The following is a 13405-nucleotide window of genomic DNA, read 5'->3' as shown; positions in this document are numbered from 1 at the left end:
TCGTTACACCCCCAGTTTGATGTACATCGCTTGCAATGATGTGTGTCCCGGAGTATTTTCCATATTCAGCTTGAATTCGTATACTCAACCAATATCTGGGGGTATACTTTTATGTAACCTATACAAATCAACTATACTATTTCACCTTTCGACCAATCATCTCCCATCTTGTTAAGTTTTGCTTCCTATATCCCTGACCCTGACATCACCCATGATTCCGCTCAACGGTTCTCCTCTACATCGTCCCTCTTTTGGAGAGGGTGTTCAGTTTGACATTCAAATTACCCCCCGCCATCACGCGCAACCGAGACCGCACCCCCGAATTTTCACAAATTACCCCACACCCTATACTCCACCACTATGAGGGTTATTAGAACTGATCACGTATAAATACCACCGCAAGTTCCCAAGGGATCGTGTTCTTCTTCTCCAATTGCAATCATATTTCTGACTCTTTCTAGTTCAGATTAATTCCTTTACACTTGCTTTTTTCCCTTACCTTTATCCATGACATTTGCTCCTCCCTTAGAATTCGAGATTGACCTTCCTAACGGATTGAAGTACACTCAACCATTGGGACTCTTCATCAACAATGAGTTTGTTGAAGGTGTAGAGGGAAAGCTCTTACCAGTGATCAATCCTTGTGATGAGACTAAAATAACCCAAGTTTGGGAAGCTTCTGCAGCGGATGTTGACCGTGCTGTTGATGCCGCTGAAGATGCTTTCAACAACTCCGTATGGGCTACTCAGGACCCATTAGAGAGGGGAAAGCTGATGAACAAATTGGCAGACCTTATCGATCGTGACTTCAACATCTTGGCTGGTATCGAATCCATCGACAATGGTAAGGCCTATACCTCTGCCCAGGGTGATGTTACTCTTGCTGTCAACTACATCAGATCCTGTGCTGGATGGGCCGACAAGATTTTGGGAAACGTTGTTGATTCCGGAAACACCCACCTTAACTTGGTTAAAAGAGAGCCATTGGGTGTTGTGGGACAAATTATCCCATGGAACTTTCCTCTCCTGATGTTGGCTTGGAAGTTGGGACCTGCGCTGGCCACAGGTAACACTGTTGTTTTGAAGACTGCCGAGTCTACCCCTCTGTCGGGTTTATACGTTGCCAAATTGATCAAGGAGGCCGGTTTCCCACCTGGTGTGGTTAACATTCTCAGTGGTTTCGGTAACCCAGCTGGAGCTGCCATCGCTGCTCATCCCAGAATCAAGAAGATTGCTTTCACCGGATCCACTGCAACAGGCCGTAAGATCATGGAAGCAGCCGCTAAATCTAACCTGAAAAAAGTCACTTTGGAACTAGGTGGTAAATCTCCAAACATTGTGTTTGAAGATGCTGATATCCAGAAGACTATCCATAACATTATTTTGGGAATCTTCTTCAATTCTGGTGAAGTCTGTTGTGCAGGTTCCAGAGTCTACATTCAAGACACTGTGTATGAAGAAGTGCTTGAAGCCTTCAAGAAGGAGACTGATAACGTTAAGGTTGGTGGACCATTCGAAGAAGGTGTCTTCCAAGGGCCTCAGACCTCTGAGTTGCAACTTAACAGAATCCTTAGTTACATCAAACACGGTAAGGATGAAGGTGCTCGTGTAATTACCGGTGGTTCAAGATACCGTAACCGAGGTTACTACATTAAGCCCACAATTTTTGCTGACGTTACTGAAGACATGAAGATTGTCAAGGAGGAGATTTTTGGTCCTGTGGTTACTATCACTAAGTTCTCTACCGTGGATGAGGTTGTTGGATATGCCAACAACACCAACTATGGTCTAGCTGCTGGTATTCACACAAACAACTTGAACAAAGCCATTGATGTTGCCAGTAGAATCAAGGCGGGTGTCGTTTGGATTAACACCTACAACGATTTCCACCACATGGTTCCTTTCGGAGGTTATGGAGAATCTGGTATTGGCAGAGAGCTTGGTGCTGAGGCTTTGGATAACTACACTCAAGCCAAGGCTATCAGAATTGCTTACACTCCTGAACATAAGTAGTAGTTATGTATGTTTATGTGATGTTAATGATCTAATTGTGAACTTCATTCAACTGGATGACGCTGTAAAAGGAATGCCTTGGTGGCTGATGTCGATGGGGGCTTGCAAGAAACCTTTGCTGAATGGTTGGTGGTGACTCATATAAGCAAGATCATGCAGTCATGGAGCCCCATCAGTTATCAGTAAATTGTCCTTTCAAGGCACAAGTGTTTGCGTAGAAAGCTTAATCATTCAGTTACAAGCAGTTACTATAAAGGGGTTCAATCGGATCCAGGGCGAGGCTGAATCATCAATGCTGCACTACTAAGCACATTCAAGTACACCCGACAACACTGAAGACTCCAATACCAGCATCGGCTTACCCAAAAAAATAATAAAACGGGGCGGTGCTTCAATGAGTCATATCAATGCGGAGTATGCAAGTGTATAGTCCTAGTTTCCCACTCGTAGATCTGACACATCTGAAAAATTATAAATAGGCATCGAGTTTTCCCTACCTCGCTTTATCATTTTTCAACCATTTCGTTCCATTCACAATGAAGTTGGCAGAAGCCCTCATCATCAGAAAAGACATATATAAGAACCTGAAGCAATTGGAGAATAGGATACGGCGGAACATCACAATTCAAGAAGGTACTTCCGCACCAGAGAATAGCAATGCATTATTGGTAGAGTACAATGAACAGCACAAGGAGTACGTCGGCCTTGTCGTTAAAATCAACCTTACCAATGCCAAGATCTTTTTAAAATTCTATCACCCCATTGAAGAGAAAGAGGTAGAAGCAACAATGACCGAGGCGTTAGCATTGAGGGACTACCTGAAAGAGAGATCGTCTGCATTAAGAGAGTTTGCTGCGGAAGCCTCCAGTTCCAGAGCTGTTTTGACAAGAACAGAAGTCAGATTTAAAACCACAATGAAAGCTAGTGATATACAAAAAGAACAAGATAGAACCGGTAAACTTTTGCGACAGTTGGATCTCAAGATACAAGAAAAAAATTGGAATGCCGAGCTAGAATGAACTTCTCAGTCACATTTCCTTAAACACAGATTTTGGTACCTCGTGGTGAAAGTGGATTTGGACCTCTTTTTTTGTCGTTTGAGAGAGGATAAATAAGTCAAACACACACCTTGGGTCCATCGGGGTTGGACATAACTTATACCTAACATCTCACAACTTATAGCCTCATTTCTCATTCGGATCTTTAGATCACTTATTTTTTTACTACCGCAAATCAGTTCACCACAAGGGAGGGAGGGACAGGGGACAATCTGTAATATACATATACTATAACAATGCCTACCGGCTCAAGCAGCAGGGGGTTTCTGAAAACGCTTAATATTCTCCTGTAGGCACACCTCACATTCATAGTGGAAACTATGGTAGGAGGTCAGTTCGCGCATCATACAGCTGTACCCCGTCTACTGTGTCAGCATGACCCGTCGAAGTCGTTTAGTGTTGGTGTCAGACTAAAGAATTTAGATATTGCTCGACCGTTTTCATACCGTGTATCGCAATACAGGGTGGTTTCGTCATTCATACGCAATTAAAACGTTCAACAATGCACCATCGCAATGCGCTCTGTTGTCAGCGACGATTGCTAGGTGCTACATTCCAAAAAGATGTTCGACCGTAGCGCACTAATCTGCGAATACCACCCTCTGTCCTCCTCTGAAAGATGTTTCAAACACATTCCAATCTAACAGACACACGCGACGAATGCAGGTGCAGCGCTGCTCTCTACTAGAGAAGTGGATTTAAAGGTAATAGGATCCCTCATTATGAACGGACAGATCTCGTCGATTGAAAACCACCATGTCTGACACACTATTGGTAGATACGTCTGTCTCGTTTACATCCACTCCACAGTATTCGCAGAGTACGCTATCTACGAGCGGATACTTCAAGAGCCTACAATCAGGGACCAGCTATACACAGCAGAGAGATCACGCTATTGAAACAAGCACCATAGAAGTTGGGCCTGTAAACTCAGTAAGCACATCAACAGATGATGCTGGCGTGTCGATAGTGTCCCTAGGTGGATCAACTACCGCTATATCAAACTCTTCCAACCCAAGTCGACCCGATGTTAATACGACTACGGAAACACCCGAAAACACAGCAACCACTTCCTCGAAAAGCAGTTGGCTCATTACATTGACTGTACTGACCTCTCTTCTAGTGACCACATTATAGTAAGTAGTTCACTTCCCCTAATGACATGATATCCATCCTCCTAATAATTTGTAGTGCACGCTTATACGCATCTGTTGTGTAAATTTCAAACCGGGACGTTTGGAATCTGCTTGGTCGTTCGCTTACCAATTCTCGAAATTTTTCAAACCATGTTTAAATTGAATTTTTTTTTCTTCTTTCCTCCTTCTTTCTCTCCTCACAATTCAATCATCTCAAATGGCTCCATCTGTAAGTTGTTATTCCCTCATTTATTCCAAATCAGAAATGTGTTATAGTGATTCTTATTTATAAGGTCATATTTAACCTAATGATTTGATTTTGAAGAATGTTAATCCGTCTTTGAAATCCAAGGTTTGCCCCTTGTCACATCGTTAGTTAATAGACCGTAAAAAAGATCCCTCCACGCCTTTCTCTTTCTCTGGTATAATGCCATTCTCTATTGAACTGTTTCTAACACCCTATCAGACCAAGAAGATTAACTACGAGACTAAGACTTTCACCGTCGACGCTTCCGCCCCAACTGAGCAAGGTGTTTTCGACCCAGCCTCTTACGCCAAGTACTTGATTGACCACATCAAGGTCGGTGGTCACATTGGTAACTTGGGTTCCGACATCACCGTTACCCAGGAGGGAAACAAGATTATTGTTGTCTCTAACACCAAGTTCTCTGGTAAGTACTTGAAGTACTTGTCCAAGAGATACTTGAAGAAGAACCAGATCAGAGACTGGATCAGATTCATCTCCATCAGAAAAAACGAGTACCGTTTGCAATTCTACGCTACTGAGGAAGATGATGAGGAGGAAGATGAAGAGTAAATTATTTAACTCCTTTTTTTTGTCTATGGGTGTAATCAGTTGTATAATAGAATGAGAAACACTTAATAATGTGGTGTTTTGGTTTAATGAATTTAGCCAGGTGTAGATCAGATCTCTTCTTGCAATTTGGGCAGACTACTACTGCTCATAGGAAGTCCTGCAACTATGTCGTACCCTTCTAACGTTTCGACAGACTACGACTCTTATTATGGCGTAAAAATACTCTAGTAAAGTTTTTTGCTATGAAATCACGCTATGTAAGATATACTAGATACATCCCAAAAGTGCACCGGCGCCTACCAACCCTGACACTACTGCAATAAGCTTAAGCTTTGCAAAGTTCACAGGAACGGGTACCATGGCCGCAGCATTGGTTGAGTTTGATGCTGCGGAAGTCTCGTGGAGAGAAGAAGTGACGCTAGCAGCAGTTGCTTCAGATTCAGCAACAGTGGATAAGTCGGATACCAGGGAAGTCAAAGACTCGACAACCGAGCTTGCAGCAACGTTGGTGTTTCCAACTAGAGAGATACTGGAGGATTCAGACATTTTGATGAAGAAATATTACAACACTCATGAGGGATATCTGATCTTTATAAATACTTTGATCTCAATCCCTAGATCGCAATCAGTCTTATGCATTTTGGATCACGGGGACATGGTAATTGTATCAAGATGGAATAATTGCCCGATTGGGATAAATGTAAGCTTTGCTTTGCTATTTTGATATCTCTGGATATGGCACAGTCTCTGTGCCCCCAACCAAAGAATAAACCATTCAATTTGAGGGGTCGTGTTTCTGGTTGTGGTCTATAAATAGTAAAGCGCACTGCGACCTCTGGGCAACGGTATTTAACCGATCAGCACAATTACAGCTTAGATAAGCGATCTCATAAAATAAGCATCTGCGCTAAACTATAACTAGATCATGTAAAATTCAACCAACTTGTTCAAGGTTTGAAGGATTTCCCCATTGGATCGGTTAGCAGAGCCATTTCTCTTTTCCCAAGCGGGAATATCACTACACGAGCACTTCGATTGTCCTAAAATGCCTCTGTCTCGCCATCTCGGAGAGAAAAAGCTGATGTAAGCTTTAAGCGATGCTCGCGAACAATTCTAGATCTCCTGCTTTTTCAACTTGATCGTTCTTTCCTGGGAGTTACTGACTTCATTTTGCCATCTGTCATGTGGTCGCTGTTCATATCTGGACTATTAATCTTCTATCCTTTGGTCCTTGGAGATGACCCAAAGGAGGTGGATACTGAGCTGAATGACGCTTCTCCTCCAAAAGGCATGTCCTGGCAATCGTGGCATATGAAATCAGAACATGATATCGACGGACATGATACTGACGCTGTCTTCAAGCTGCATGACTATAGACATGTTAATTCTTTGAACCACGACGATATCCTTAGGATGTACGGCCTTTTAAGGGAAGAAGTAGTTGGAAAGGGAGACGGAACTGGTGGTCATGATGAGAGTGAAGGGATATCCCAGAAAGTTAAAGACAAAGTTATTTCCACTGTTTTTGGATTGATAGACTCTAATAGTGACGGCGAAATATCTTTTGATGAATGGCAGAAATTCTCTGCAAAAGGAGGAGAGCTTCCAGACATGGGTGTTGGAGTGGGGCATGAGTTGGACTTTGAAGCAGAATATGAGAGACATCACTGGCTTAAATACCATGCCGAAAATGATCCCGATGTTACAATTCAACATCCAGAAGATATAGCTCATGAACTTTTACATCACGAGCATGAAGTGGAACATGACGAAACGATTGCCAATAAACGAGTTATTGATGGTTTTAAAGAGACGGTCGTTCTAATTGAAAACATTCCTGATCTTTTCAGGTCAAAATAGACCGTAACTCTTTTTAGCTATAGCAATATTTTGCAAAGCATCTTTTGCAATATTTAGGTAGTGTTGCCTTATCTTTAACGATTGATTCCATTCCCCTGGTTTTCTTATCAAACTCTCTCTTTAGCAGTGCACAACCTAAACATTTCGGATAGTCCTCAAAGGCCATTGAATGGCTATATGTACCAATATCATGACCATTTTGAATCATTTTAGATATCTCATCTCTATTGTAGCTTAACTTGAACGTTGAAGTATTCGAAGCAAAAGAACTCAGAGTGTTGGCGAGGTACACAATCAAAGGAGGAAGTCTCAAATTTTTAATATCAGCACTTGTGTTATTCAGTCCCGTTAGTGGGAAGGATTTATCCAAATGGCACCCAAAAAAGGTAGGTCTTTTGTTTAATCCCTTTTGTACAATTTCTTCGTAAGATGGCACAACTGGAAAAATTGAATGTTGGGTTGGTGTTTCGGAAGCAGAATCGTTTTGATGTCTGTAATACACTGTGGGATTTTGAATCTTTGCGCTTTGGTTGAATCTACGATTGGTAGCCACGAGGGTGGTACCGTTGGGATATCCGCCAATGTCTGAGCTAGAGTCTACGGCGATTATCACATCAACTTCTCTTTTCTCCCACAAGAGTGGCACAAACGGTATATTCTGTTTATCTTCTCCTCCATCTACGAGGTGAAGACTCGAAGAAGAGCTTATTTCGTCATCCATACTAGGATAACCCAGAAAAGGGTTGGGATTAATTAGTGCATAATCCGAATGATTTCCATACGAATCTGGTTTCAAAGGACTCAATCCAAAAGTATCAAAGATTCTGGTAAACGCTGCGTACGTATCTGGTGATTGTTTCTGTACAGCTTCGCTCAAGTACCAGAATATACAGTTAAAGAGAGACGATGAAGCGGCCGTAAGAAATCCTAAGTTGTCATAGTTTTCAACACAAACAGGCGTCGACCCTTTAGAATAAAATACGGGCTCACCTCTTATCAATGTTGAGCCTAGGTACCTCAATTTCATGTAAGCTTTCATGTAAGGTTCCCAAGAACCGATTTCAAAAGGATTAATCTCCAATACATGAGAATCAATACTACTGTGGTTTCTAGAGCCCTGATAAATATCTGCTAACAAAATTGGAAATGGTTGTTCCGATGAATGAAAAGAAGGCAAAGAATAAATTTCAGAGAATGTAAAGTTCATCGATCTTGGCCCATCTGGAGAGATGCGTCTCATCAAAGCTCTTCCCCAGTAGTCAGTTAGAGATAGTTGAAAACCAGCCAATTTCTTTGACCTAACCTCCAAATGTAAATTTAGGTAATAGTTCAGAACAGAAAAGTCGTCAACATTTTTCGGCGTATGAAGAAGTCCTTTATCTGTGTCTTGACCTTTGTTGAAAAGACGTTTGAGAAATGAACTGAATGCGTTGTCTTTAACCTTTGAGGTTGCACTGATTTTCATTTTCAATTCTTGACTCTCTGTGACTGGTATTTTGGGGTTGAGTGTTTTATGATATTGTTCCTGTGTTTCTAGTAAGTATGATTGTACTTTTGCAGACAATGAAGAGCTCATTGATATATTCTTAAACCACAGGTTGTGAAGCTCAAGCTCTCTCTTTCGCATATTTCCTCCCCCTAATACCTGTTTAGGATTATTCCTCCCTTCGTTGTCCGCATACCGTTCCAGCCATGATAAACCCTCCAGCAAGGGCATTTCAAAATTCCATATTTGATTTTTCATATCTACGACAGGCTTGAAATCATTGGTGATCAATGAGCTCAAAAGCCAACTTCCTCCAGACACACCAGCGATGTAGCTCGTAGCCTGTAATAGACCAGCGAGTTCACTTGTACCGGGATCTCTCGAGTCAAATGCTGAGAGCACCCCAGCAGCGGTAAGCATCGATCTGTAGCCACCTCCTGACACAGAAATTCCAACATTGACTGATCGTGGAACGTTTGGTTTGAACAGTGTGTCTACGTTCAGGCTGGGGATATTCAGAGATTTAAGAAGCTTTATCAATTCTTTATGGGTTCTTCGTTGTCTTGATTTGATATAAATTTTCTCTGCAATTGATAAACTATCCTTTGAAGGTTAGTCGACATTCAACTTCTAAATAATCTTCGAATGGGTAATAATTACAGCTCTTCTTATCAAAGAGGTATTCGGCGGACAGGTAATTGTCTTTGGAGCGTATACATTGGTCAAACTAGTGAAATTAGCCTTCTGTACGACTAATTGAGATCTGATGACAGTTAGTAAAACAAGAATTGACAGAATATAAAGCTCTCTCATGAAATGGTACAAAGTAAAATAGGGTCGAGATAAGATAGGGTGAAGATACTACAAGAAGAGATTTGCATTGCTGCGAATTTTAGGAGGCCAATTAAGCAGTTGCGACACCCAAAGGTAGCACCTAACTTTTCTTTCCGCTCAGGTCAACAATAAAATATTATCTGTGTTCACTCTACACAGACTAAGTACAACTTATGAATTAAACACAACATTCGGTTCCTATGCCATAAATCACTAAGAAATTACAAGTGAAGATGATGCATAATTATATCATCTAAAACTCCTCATCGGAGGAAACGTAAGCATCACCAAGAGCCTTCTTCTTCTTCATTCTCTCCTTCTTCTTCTTTCTCAGCTCAGCAGATGATAACTTAACCTTCTTCTTGACAGCAGCGATCTTGTTACCCATAGCATCGAATTGGTCTTCCTCGTTCTCCTTCTTTTCAAGACGAGGACCAGCACCTTGACCTTGGACCCAGTTGTGACCCGATGGAGTCATGGTACCGTCCAAGACAGCCCAGACTTCCTCAGTCAAGTCCTTAGTGAACTCGGCAGAGTGGGTAATGATGATGATACCACCCTCGAAAGCCTTCAAAGCCTTAGACAAAGCTCCCAGGGAGTCTCTGTCCAAATAGTTGGTAGGCTCGTCCAAGACGATCAGGTGGGGTCTTTGCCAGGTACAAGCAGCCAAGACCAACTTGACCTTTTGACCACCAGACAGACCTCTGATACGGGAGTGAGAAACCAACTCAGCATCCAGACCCAACATGGAACAGTGCTCCTCGATTTCCTTTCTGGTCAAAGGACGGAATTGACCAGAAGCCAAAGCCTCCTTCATATCGACCTCAGCAACCATCTTGGAGTGGGACTCCACCAACTCTCCTCTTGGCAACCAAGCGTTGTCAACAGACATCATTGGAACCCATCTCTCAGACTTCATACCAATGTTCTCACCCAGCAAGAACGAACACTCGTACTCGTAAGAGTTCTTGAACTTTCTTCTGGAGTGGATTTCAGCGATTCTTCTTGGAGTACCATCGATCTTGAAGATCTTGTTCATAGCCTCCTCATCGTTCTCGTTGATTTGTCTAGATGCACGGTCCATGGTCTCACGGTCCTCACCGGTTTGGAATCTCCATTGAATGTACTCGGAAGGAGTCTTGTCTAAGTGGGAGTCAATGTGGGCAAAAGCGTGTTGCTTAATGTAAGCGATACGGCAGTTCTCGTGAACGTAGACTTCACCGATTGTTGGCAACAGCTCACCAGTCAGGACGTTGATCAGAGTGGACTTACCGGCACCGTTAGGACCAATGACGGCAATTCTTGAAGACAACGAACATTGGAAGTTGATGTCTCTAATCTGTGGCTTTTCAGTACCTGGATATTGGAAAGTCATGTTGGAAACTTTAACAATAGCTTTCTGCTTGGTCTTAACACCCTCCAAGAAACCTGGTTCTGGGAACTTGAACTCCAATTCAGAAGCACCCAACTCGTAGTAGGACTTGGCGGAAGGAACACGCTTGACGAACTCGGATAAGTTACCCTTGTACTTTCTCAGCTTGAAACCTTCGTAGTGGATGATGTATTGAACAACCTTGTCCAGGAAACCAGAGTCATGGGAGACAATGATGGATGTAATTCCACAAGTATTCAAGTAGTTGACCAACCAAGCAACGTTGACAGTGTCCAAATGGTTAGTTGGTTCATCTAGCAACAGAATGTCAGCATTTCTAAGAACGGCTCTAGCCAAAGCCAGCTTCATCTTCCAACCACCAGACAGGGATTGGATAGGACCAGCAATCATGCTGTCAGAGAAGGAGAACTCCTTAAGTTTAGCAATAATCTCTTCTTTAGTACCAAGAGATCCGTCTCCGTAAATGAAGTCAACAGTGGAGGTGTCGGCTTCAGAACCATCGATGTCGTGCTCGACGTAGACAGTTCTACATTCATCTTGAGATGGGAAGCCCTCAACTTGACCGTTGGCAATAGCTCTCATCAAAGTTGACTTACCAGCACCGTTAGGACCACAGAGACCATAACGTCTAGCTCTCTTCAAACGGAATTGAGTCTTGTTCAGCAAGATCTTAGCACCGTAAGCCAGGGAGAACTCACAGTTACATAGATCTTCACCTTCATCGTCCTCATCCTCAAAGGAAGGAGGTTGTGGGATGTTGTCGACAGATCTCTTTCTGTATTCTTCAACAAGCTCCTTGGATTGCTTCTCGTGCAAGAAGATGGTCAGGAAAGGAGTCAGGTTTTGCATCCAAGTCTCTGGGTCGATCAATCTCTCGTCAACCAAGTCACCAGCAATGGCGGCAATGTAAGTCTTGGCAATGTCGAATCTTGGGGCAATCTTGTTGTCTTTGGTCAAGAAGTTCAAGATCTCCAAAGTCACTTGGACGTCACCAGCGGTGGAAACCTCTGGAATGGCATCATCAGCACCAACAGCACCGACTCTTCTCAAAGTGTTGAGAGCTCTTTGGGTAACATCACGAGCTTCAGGGTCGGCAATAGTTTGGAAGTTGGCCTTCAGAGCAGGTAACAGCTTCTCCATGAATGGAGCAACAACTTGTGGGTCGTCGACCAATTTACACATGTTGTCGACAATGACGGCAGCCTTACGCTTGATGGAAGTGTCACGCTCAGCAAGACCTCTTGAAAGCAAAGGAACCATGATAGACAAAGCAGCAGTGGTAACCTCAGAAACGAATGTAGTAGCACCCAGGGTGTGGACAGTTTCTGGGACCTCGGTTGGCTTAGCGATGGACTCAATCAACTTTGGAATGAAAGGTTCAATATCCTTGTTGACGACGGTAGCAGTGGCAGCAGTGATAGTGGCGGTGGCGGCGGCCTTAACCTCCTTCTTGGTGTCCCACATGGCCTCAGACAAAACTGGAACCAACTCAGGCATTCTAAGAGCCAATTGGTCTTTGGAAGTGTCAACAAAAGAGGTGATAGCATCCAAAATGGCGACCTTCTCAGTCCACTTGGCGGTCTCGGCCAATCTTTGAGTCAAAATTGGAAGAATGACTTTGATAGCGACAGGAGTGATACTCTGCGATACGGCAAGCAAAGCCTTAGCGGCAACCTCTTGGACTTCCTTGTTCTTGTCACCAGCCAAGATGGAAATCTCCTCAGTCAGGTCAACGATGTATGGCTCAACAGAAGGAGACAGGTTGGTATCAGATGCAATGTGAGCAATGGCCTCCAAGGCATTCAGTTGACCGTTTGTGTTCTTCTTGTTCTTGATGGTCTTCTTCAACTCTTTGAAGAATTCGAATGGAACATCGTGTTCAATAATAGAACCATTCAAAAACGAAGAAACGTTAGCAGCAGCGGTGTCACGCTCCTCCGGCACTGCCACGGAGAGCTTCTCAAAAAGCTGTTCAAGGACCTCAGCTGATTGTTTAGATTCACTAGCAGCAGACATCTTTACTGATTGAAGGGAAAAAAAAAAGAGAGAGAAAATTTGTGAGTTTTTTTTATACCAATTAACCCTCGAAGAAAAAAAGTAGGTAAAAAAATTTTCTTTTTTTGCGGAAAACGTGAAAAAAAAAATAAAAAAAAAAAGGAAAAGATCATGAGCCGCACGTTCAGTCTGACAGATACGCTAGAGAGAGCGCCATACTACAATGTACGCCGGCAATCCGGGTAACACTCATCTGGGTGGATGGATGTTATCTTAATCAAATAGGAAATGAAGGCTCAAACATGTGGGTTATGGGGGGAGGCTATGTTATATACAACTGTCAGATGAGGTATCAACGGGTATCATCTGTATAGGTGGGGCCTTTTTTTGAAAGTTGTGGGCTCAATTGAGGAAGCAGATGGGCCGATCTTTGTTTCCAATGTGACAGACACAACAACATCCAAGTGGAATCTGTCTCGATCGATGAGTTTGATACAGCCCTGAATTTCCCGATAAGGAAAAGTAGTGGTAATTAGATTTTGTTGGGGCCTGTAATGAAGATGGATATGTTGGAGGCCTATGACCAAGGATGTGAACAATACTCATCATTTAGTTGGACATGACTATAATTGGTGGATGATCTTTACTAGCGGCCCTTTTCGTACTTTCAAAGTCTGCCATGAGTATTTAATATATTGGTCGCAACTATTATGATCTTCCATACGAGTAGCCTAATTTTCATTCTTGAAAGATATATAAGTCTTTTTTTCAGATTCCGACCTTTTAATCTAATTATTCAATCAAGTCCTCATA

At 42.7% G+C, this 13405-nt stretch overlaps 8 protein-coding genes across 8 annotated transcripts; 6 read left to right on the top strand and 2 right to left on the bottom strand.

The window, feature by feature from the left end:
* Positions 1–507: 507 nt before the first annotated feature.
* Positions 508–2013, top strand: PAS_chr4_0043 (Mitochondrial aldehyde dehydrogenase; the record flags this gene model as incomplete). The annotated part of the gene is made up of 1 exon (XM_002493405.1): positions 508–2013. One exon carries the CDS (start codon positions 508–510, stop codon positions 2011–2013), a length of 1506 nt encoding a protein of 501 aa, XP_002493450.1.
* Positions 2014–2549: 536 nt separating this feature from the next.
* PAS_chr4_0042 (Hypothetical protein) lies at positions 2550–3032 on the top strand (the record flags this gene model as incomplete). Its single annotated transcript, XM_002493404.1, has 1 exon — positions 2550–3032. The coding sequence occupies one exon, from the start codon at positions 2550–2552 to the stop codon at positions 3030–3032; it is 483 nt and encodes a 160-aa protein (XP_002493449.1).
* Positions 3033–3827: 795 nt separating this feature from the next.
* On the top strand, positions 3828–4208 carry PAS_chr4_0915 (uncharacterized protein; the record flags this gene model as incomplete). The annotated part of the gene is made up of 1 exon (XM_002493403.1): positions 3828–4208. One exon carries the CDS (start codon positions 3828–3830, stop codon positions 4206–4208), a length of 381 nt encoding a protein of 126 aa, XP_002493448.1.
* Positions 4209–4634: 426 nt separating this feature from the next.
* On the top strand, positions 4635–5024 carry PAS_chr4_0041 (60S ribosomal protein L22; the record flags this gene model as incomplete). The annotated part of the gene is made up of 1 exon (XM_002493402.1): positions 4635–5024. One exon carries the CDS (start codon positions 4635–4637, stop codon positions 5022–5024), a length of 390 nt encoding a protein of 129 aa, XP_002493447.1.
* Positions 5025–5382: 358 nt separating this feature from the next.
* On the top strand, positions 5383–5748 carry PAS_chr4_0914 (uncharacterized protein; the record flags this gene model as incomplete). The annotated part of the gene is made up of 1 exon (XM_002493401.1): positions 5383–5748. The coding sequence occupies one exon, from the start codon at positions 5383–5385 to the stop codon at positions 5746–5748; it is 366 nt and encodes a 121-aa protein (XP_002493446.1).
* A 458-nt stretch (positions 5749–6206) lies between these two features.
* Positions 6207–6884, top strand: PAS_chr4_0040 (uncharacterized protein; the record flags this gene model as incomplete). Its single annotated transcript, XM_002493400.1, has 1 exon — positions 6207–6884. One exon carries the CDS (start codon positions 6207–6209, stop codon positions 6882–6884), a length of 678 nt encoding a protein of 225 aa, XP_002493445.1.
* A 13-nt stretch (positions 6885–6897) lies between these two features.
* Positions 6898–8790, bottom strand: PAS_chr4_0039 (Meiosis-specific protein with similarity to phospholipase B; the record flags this gene model as incomplete). Its single annotated transcript, XM_002493399.1, has 1 exon — positions 6898–8790. The coding sequence occupies one exon, from the start codon at positions 8788–8790 to the stop codon at positions 6898–6900; it is 1893 nt and encodes a 630-aa protein (XP_002493444.1).
* A 667-nt stretch (positions 8791–9457) lies between these two features.
* On the bottom strand, positions 9458–12613 carry PAS_chr4_0038 (Translational elongation factor 3, stimulates the binding of aminoacyl-tRNA (AA-tRNA) to ribosomes; the record flags this gene model as incomplete). Its single annotated transcript, XM_002493398.1, has 1 exon — positions 9458–12613. One exon carries the CDS (start codon positions 12611–12613, stop codon positions 9458–9460), a length of 3156 nt encoding a protein of 1051 aa, XP_002493443.1.
* Positions 12614–13405: the final 792 nt, after the last annotated feature.

This window comes from Komagataella phaffii, chromosome 4 (genome assembly GCF_000027005.1).
Source record: "Komagataella phaffii GS115 chromosome 4, complete sequence".
Lineage (NCBI taxonomy): Eukaryota > Fungi > Ascomycota > Pichiomycetes > Pichiales > Pichiaceae > Komagataella > Komagataella phaffii.
Note: the sequence above shows the minus strand (reverse complement) of the source record. Positions and strands in the feature narration are given on the sequence as shown.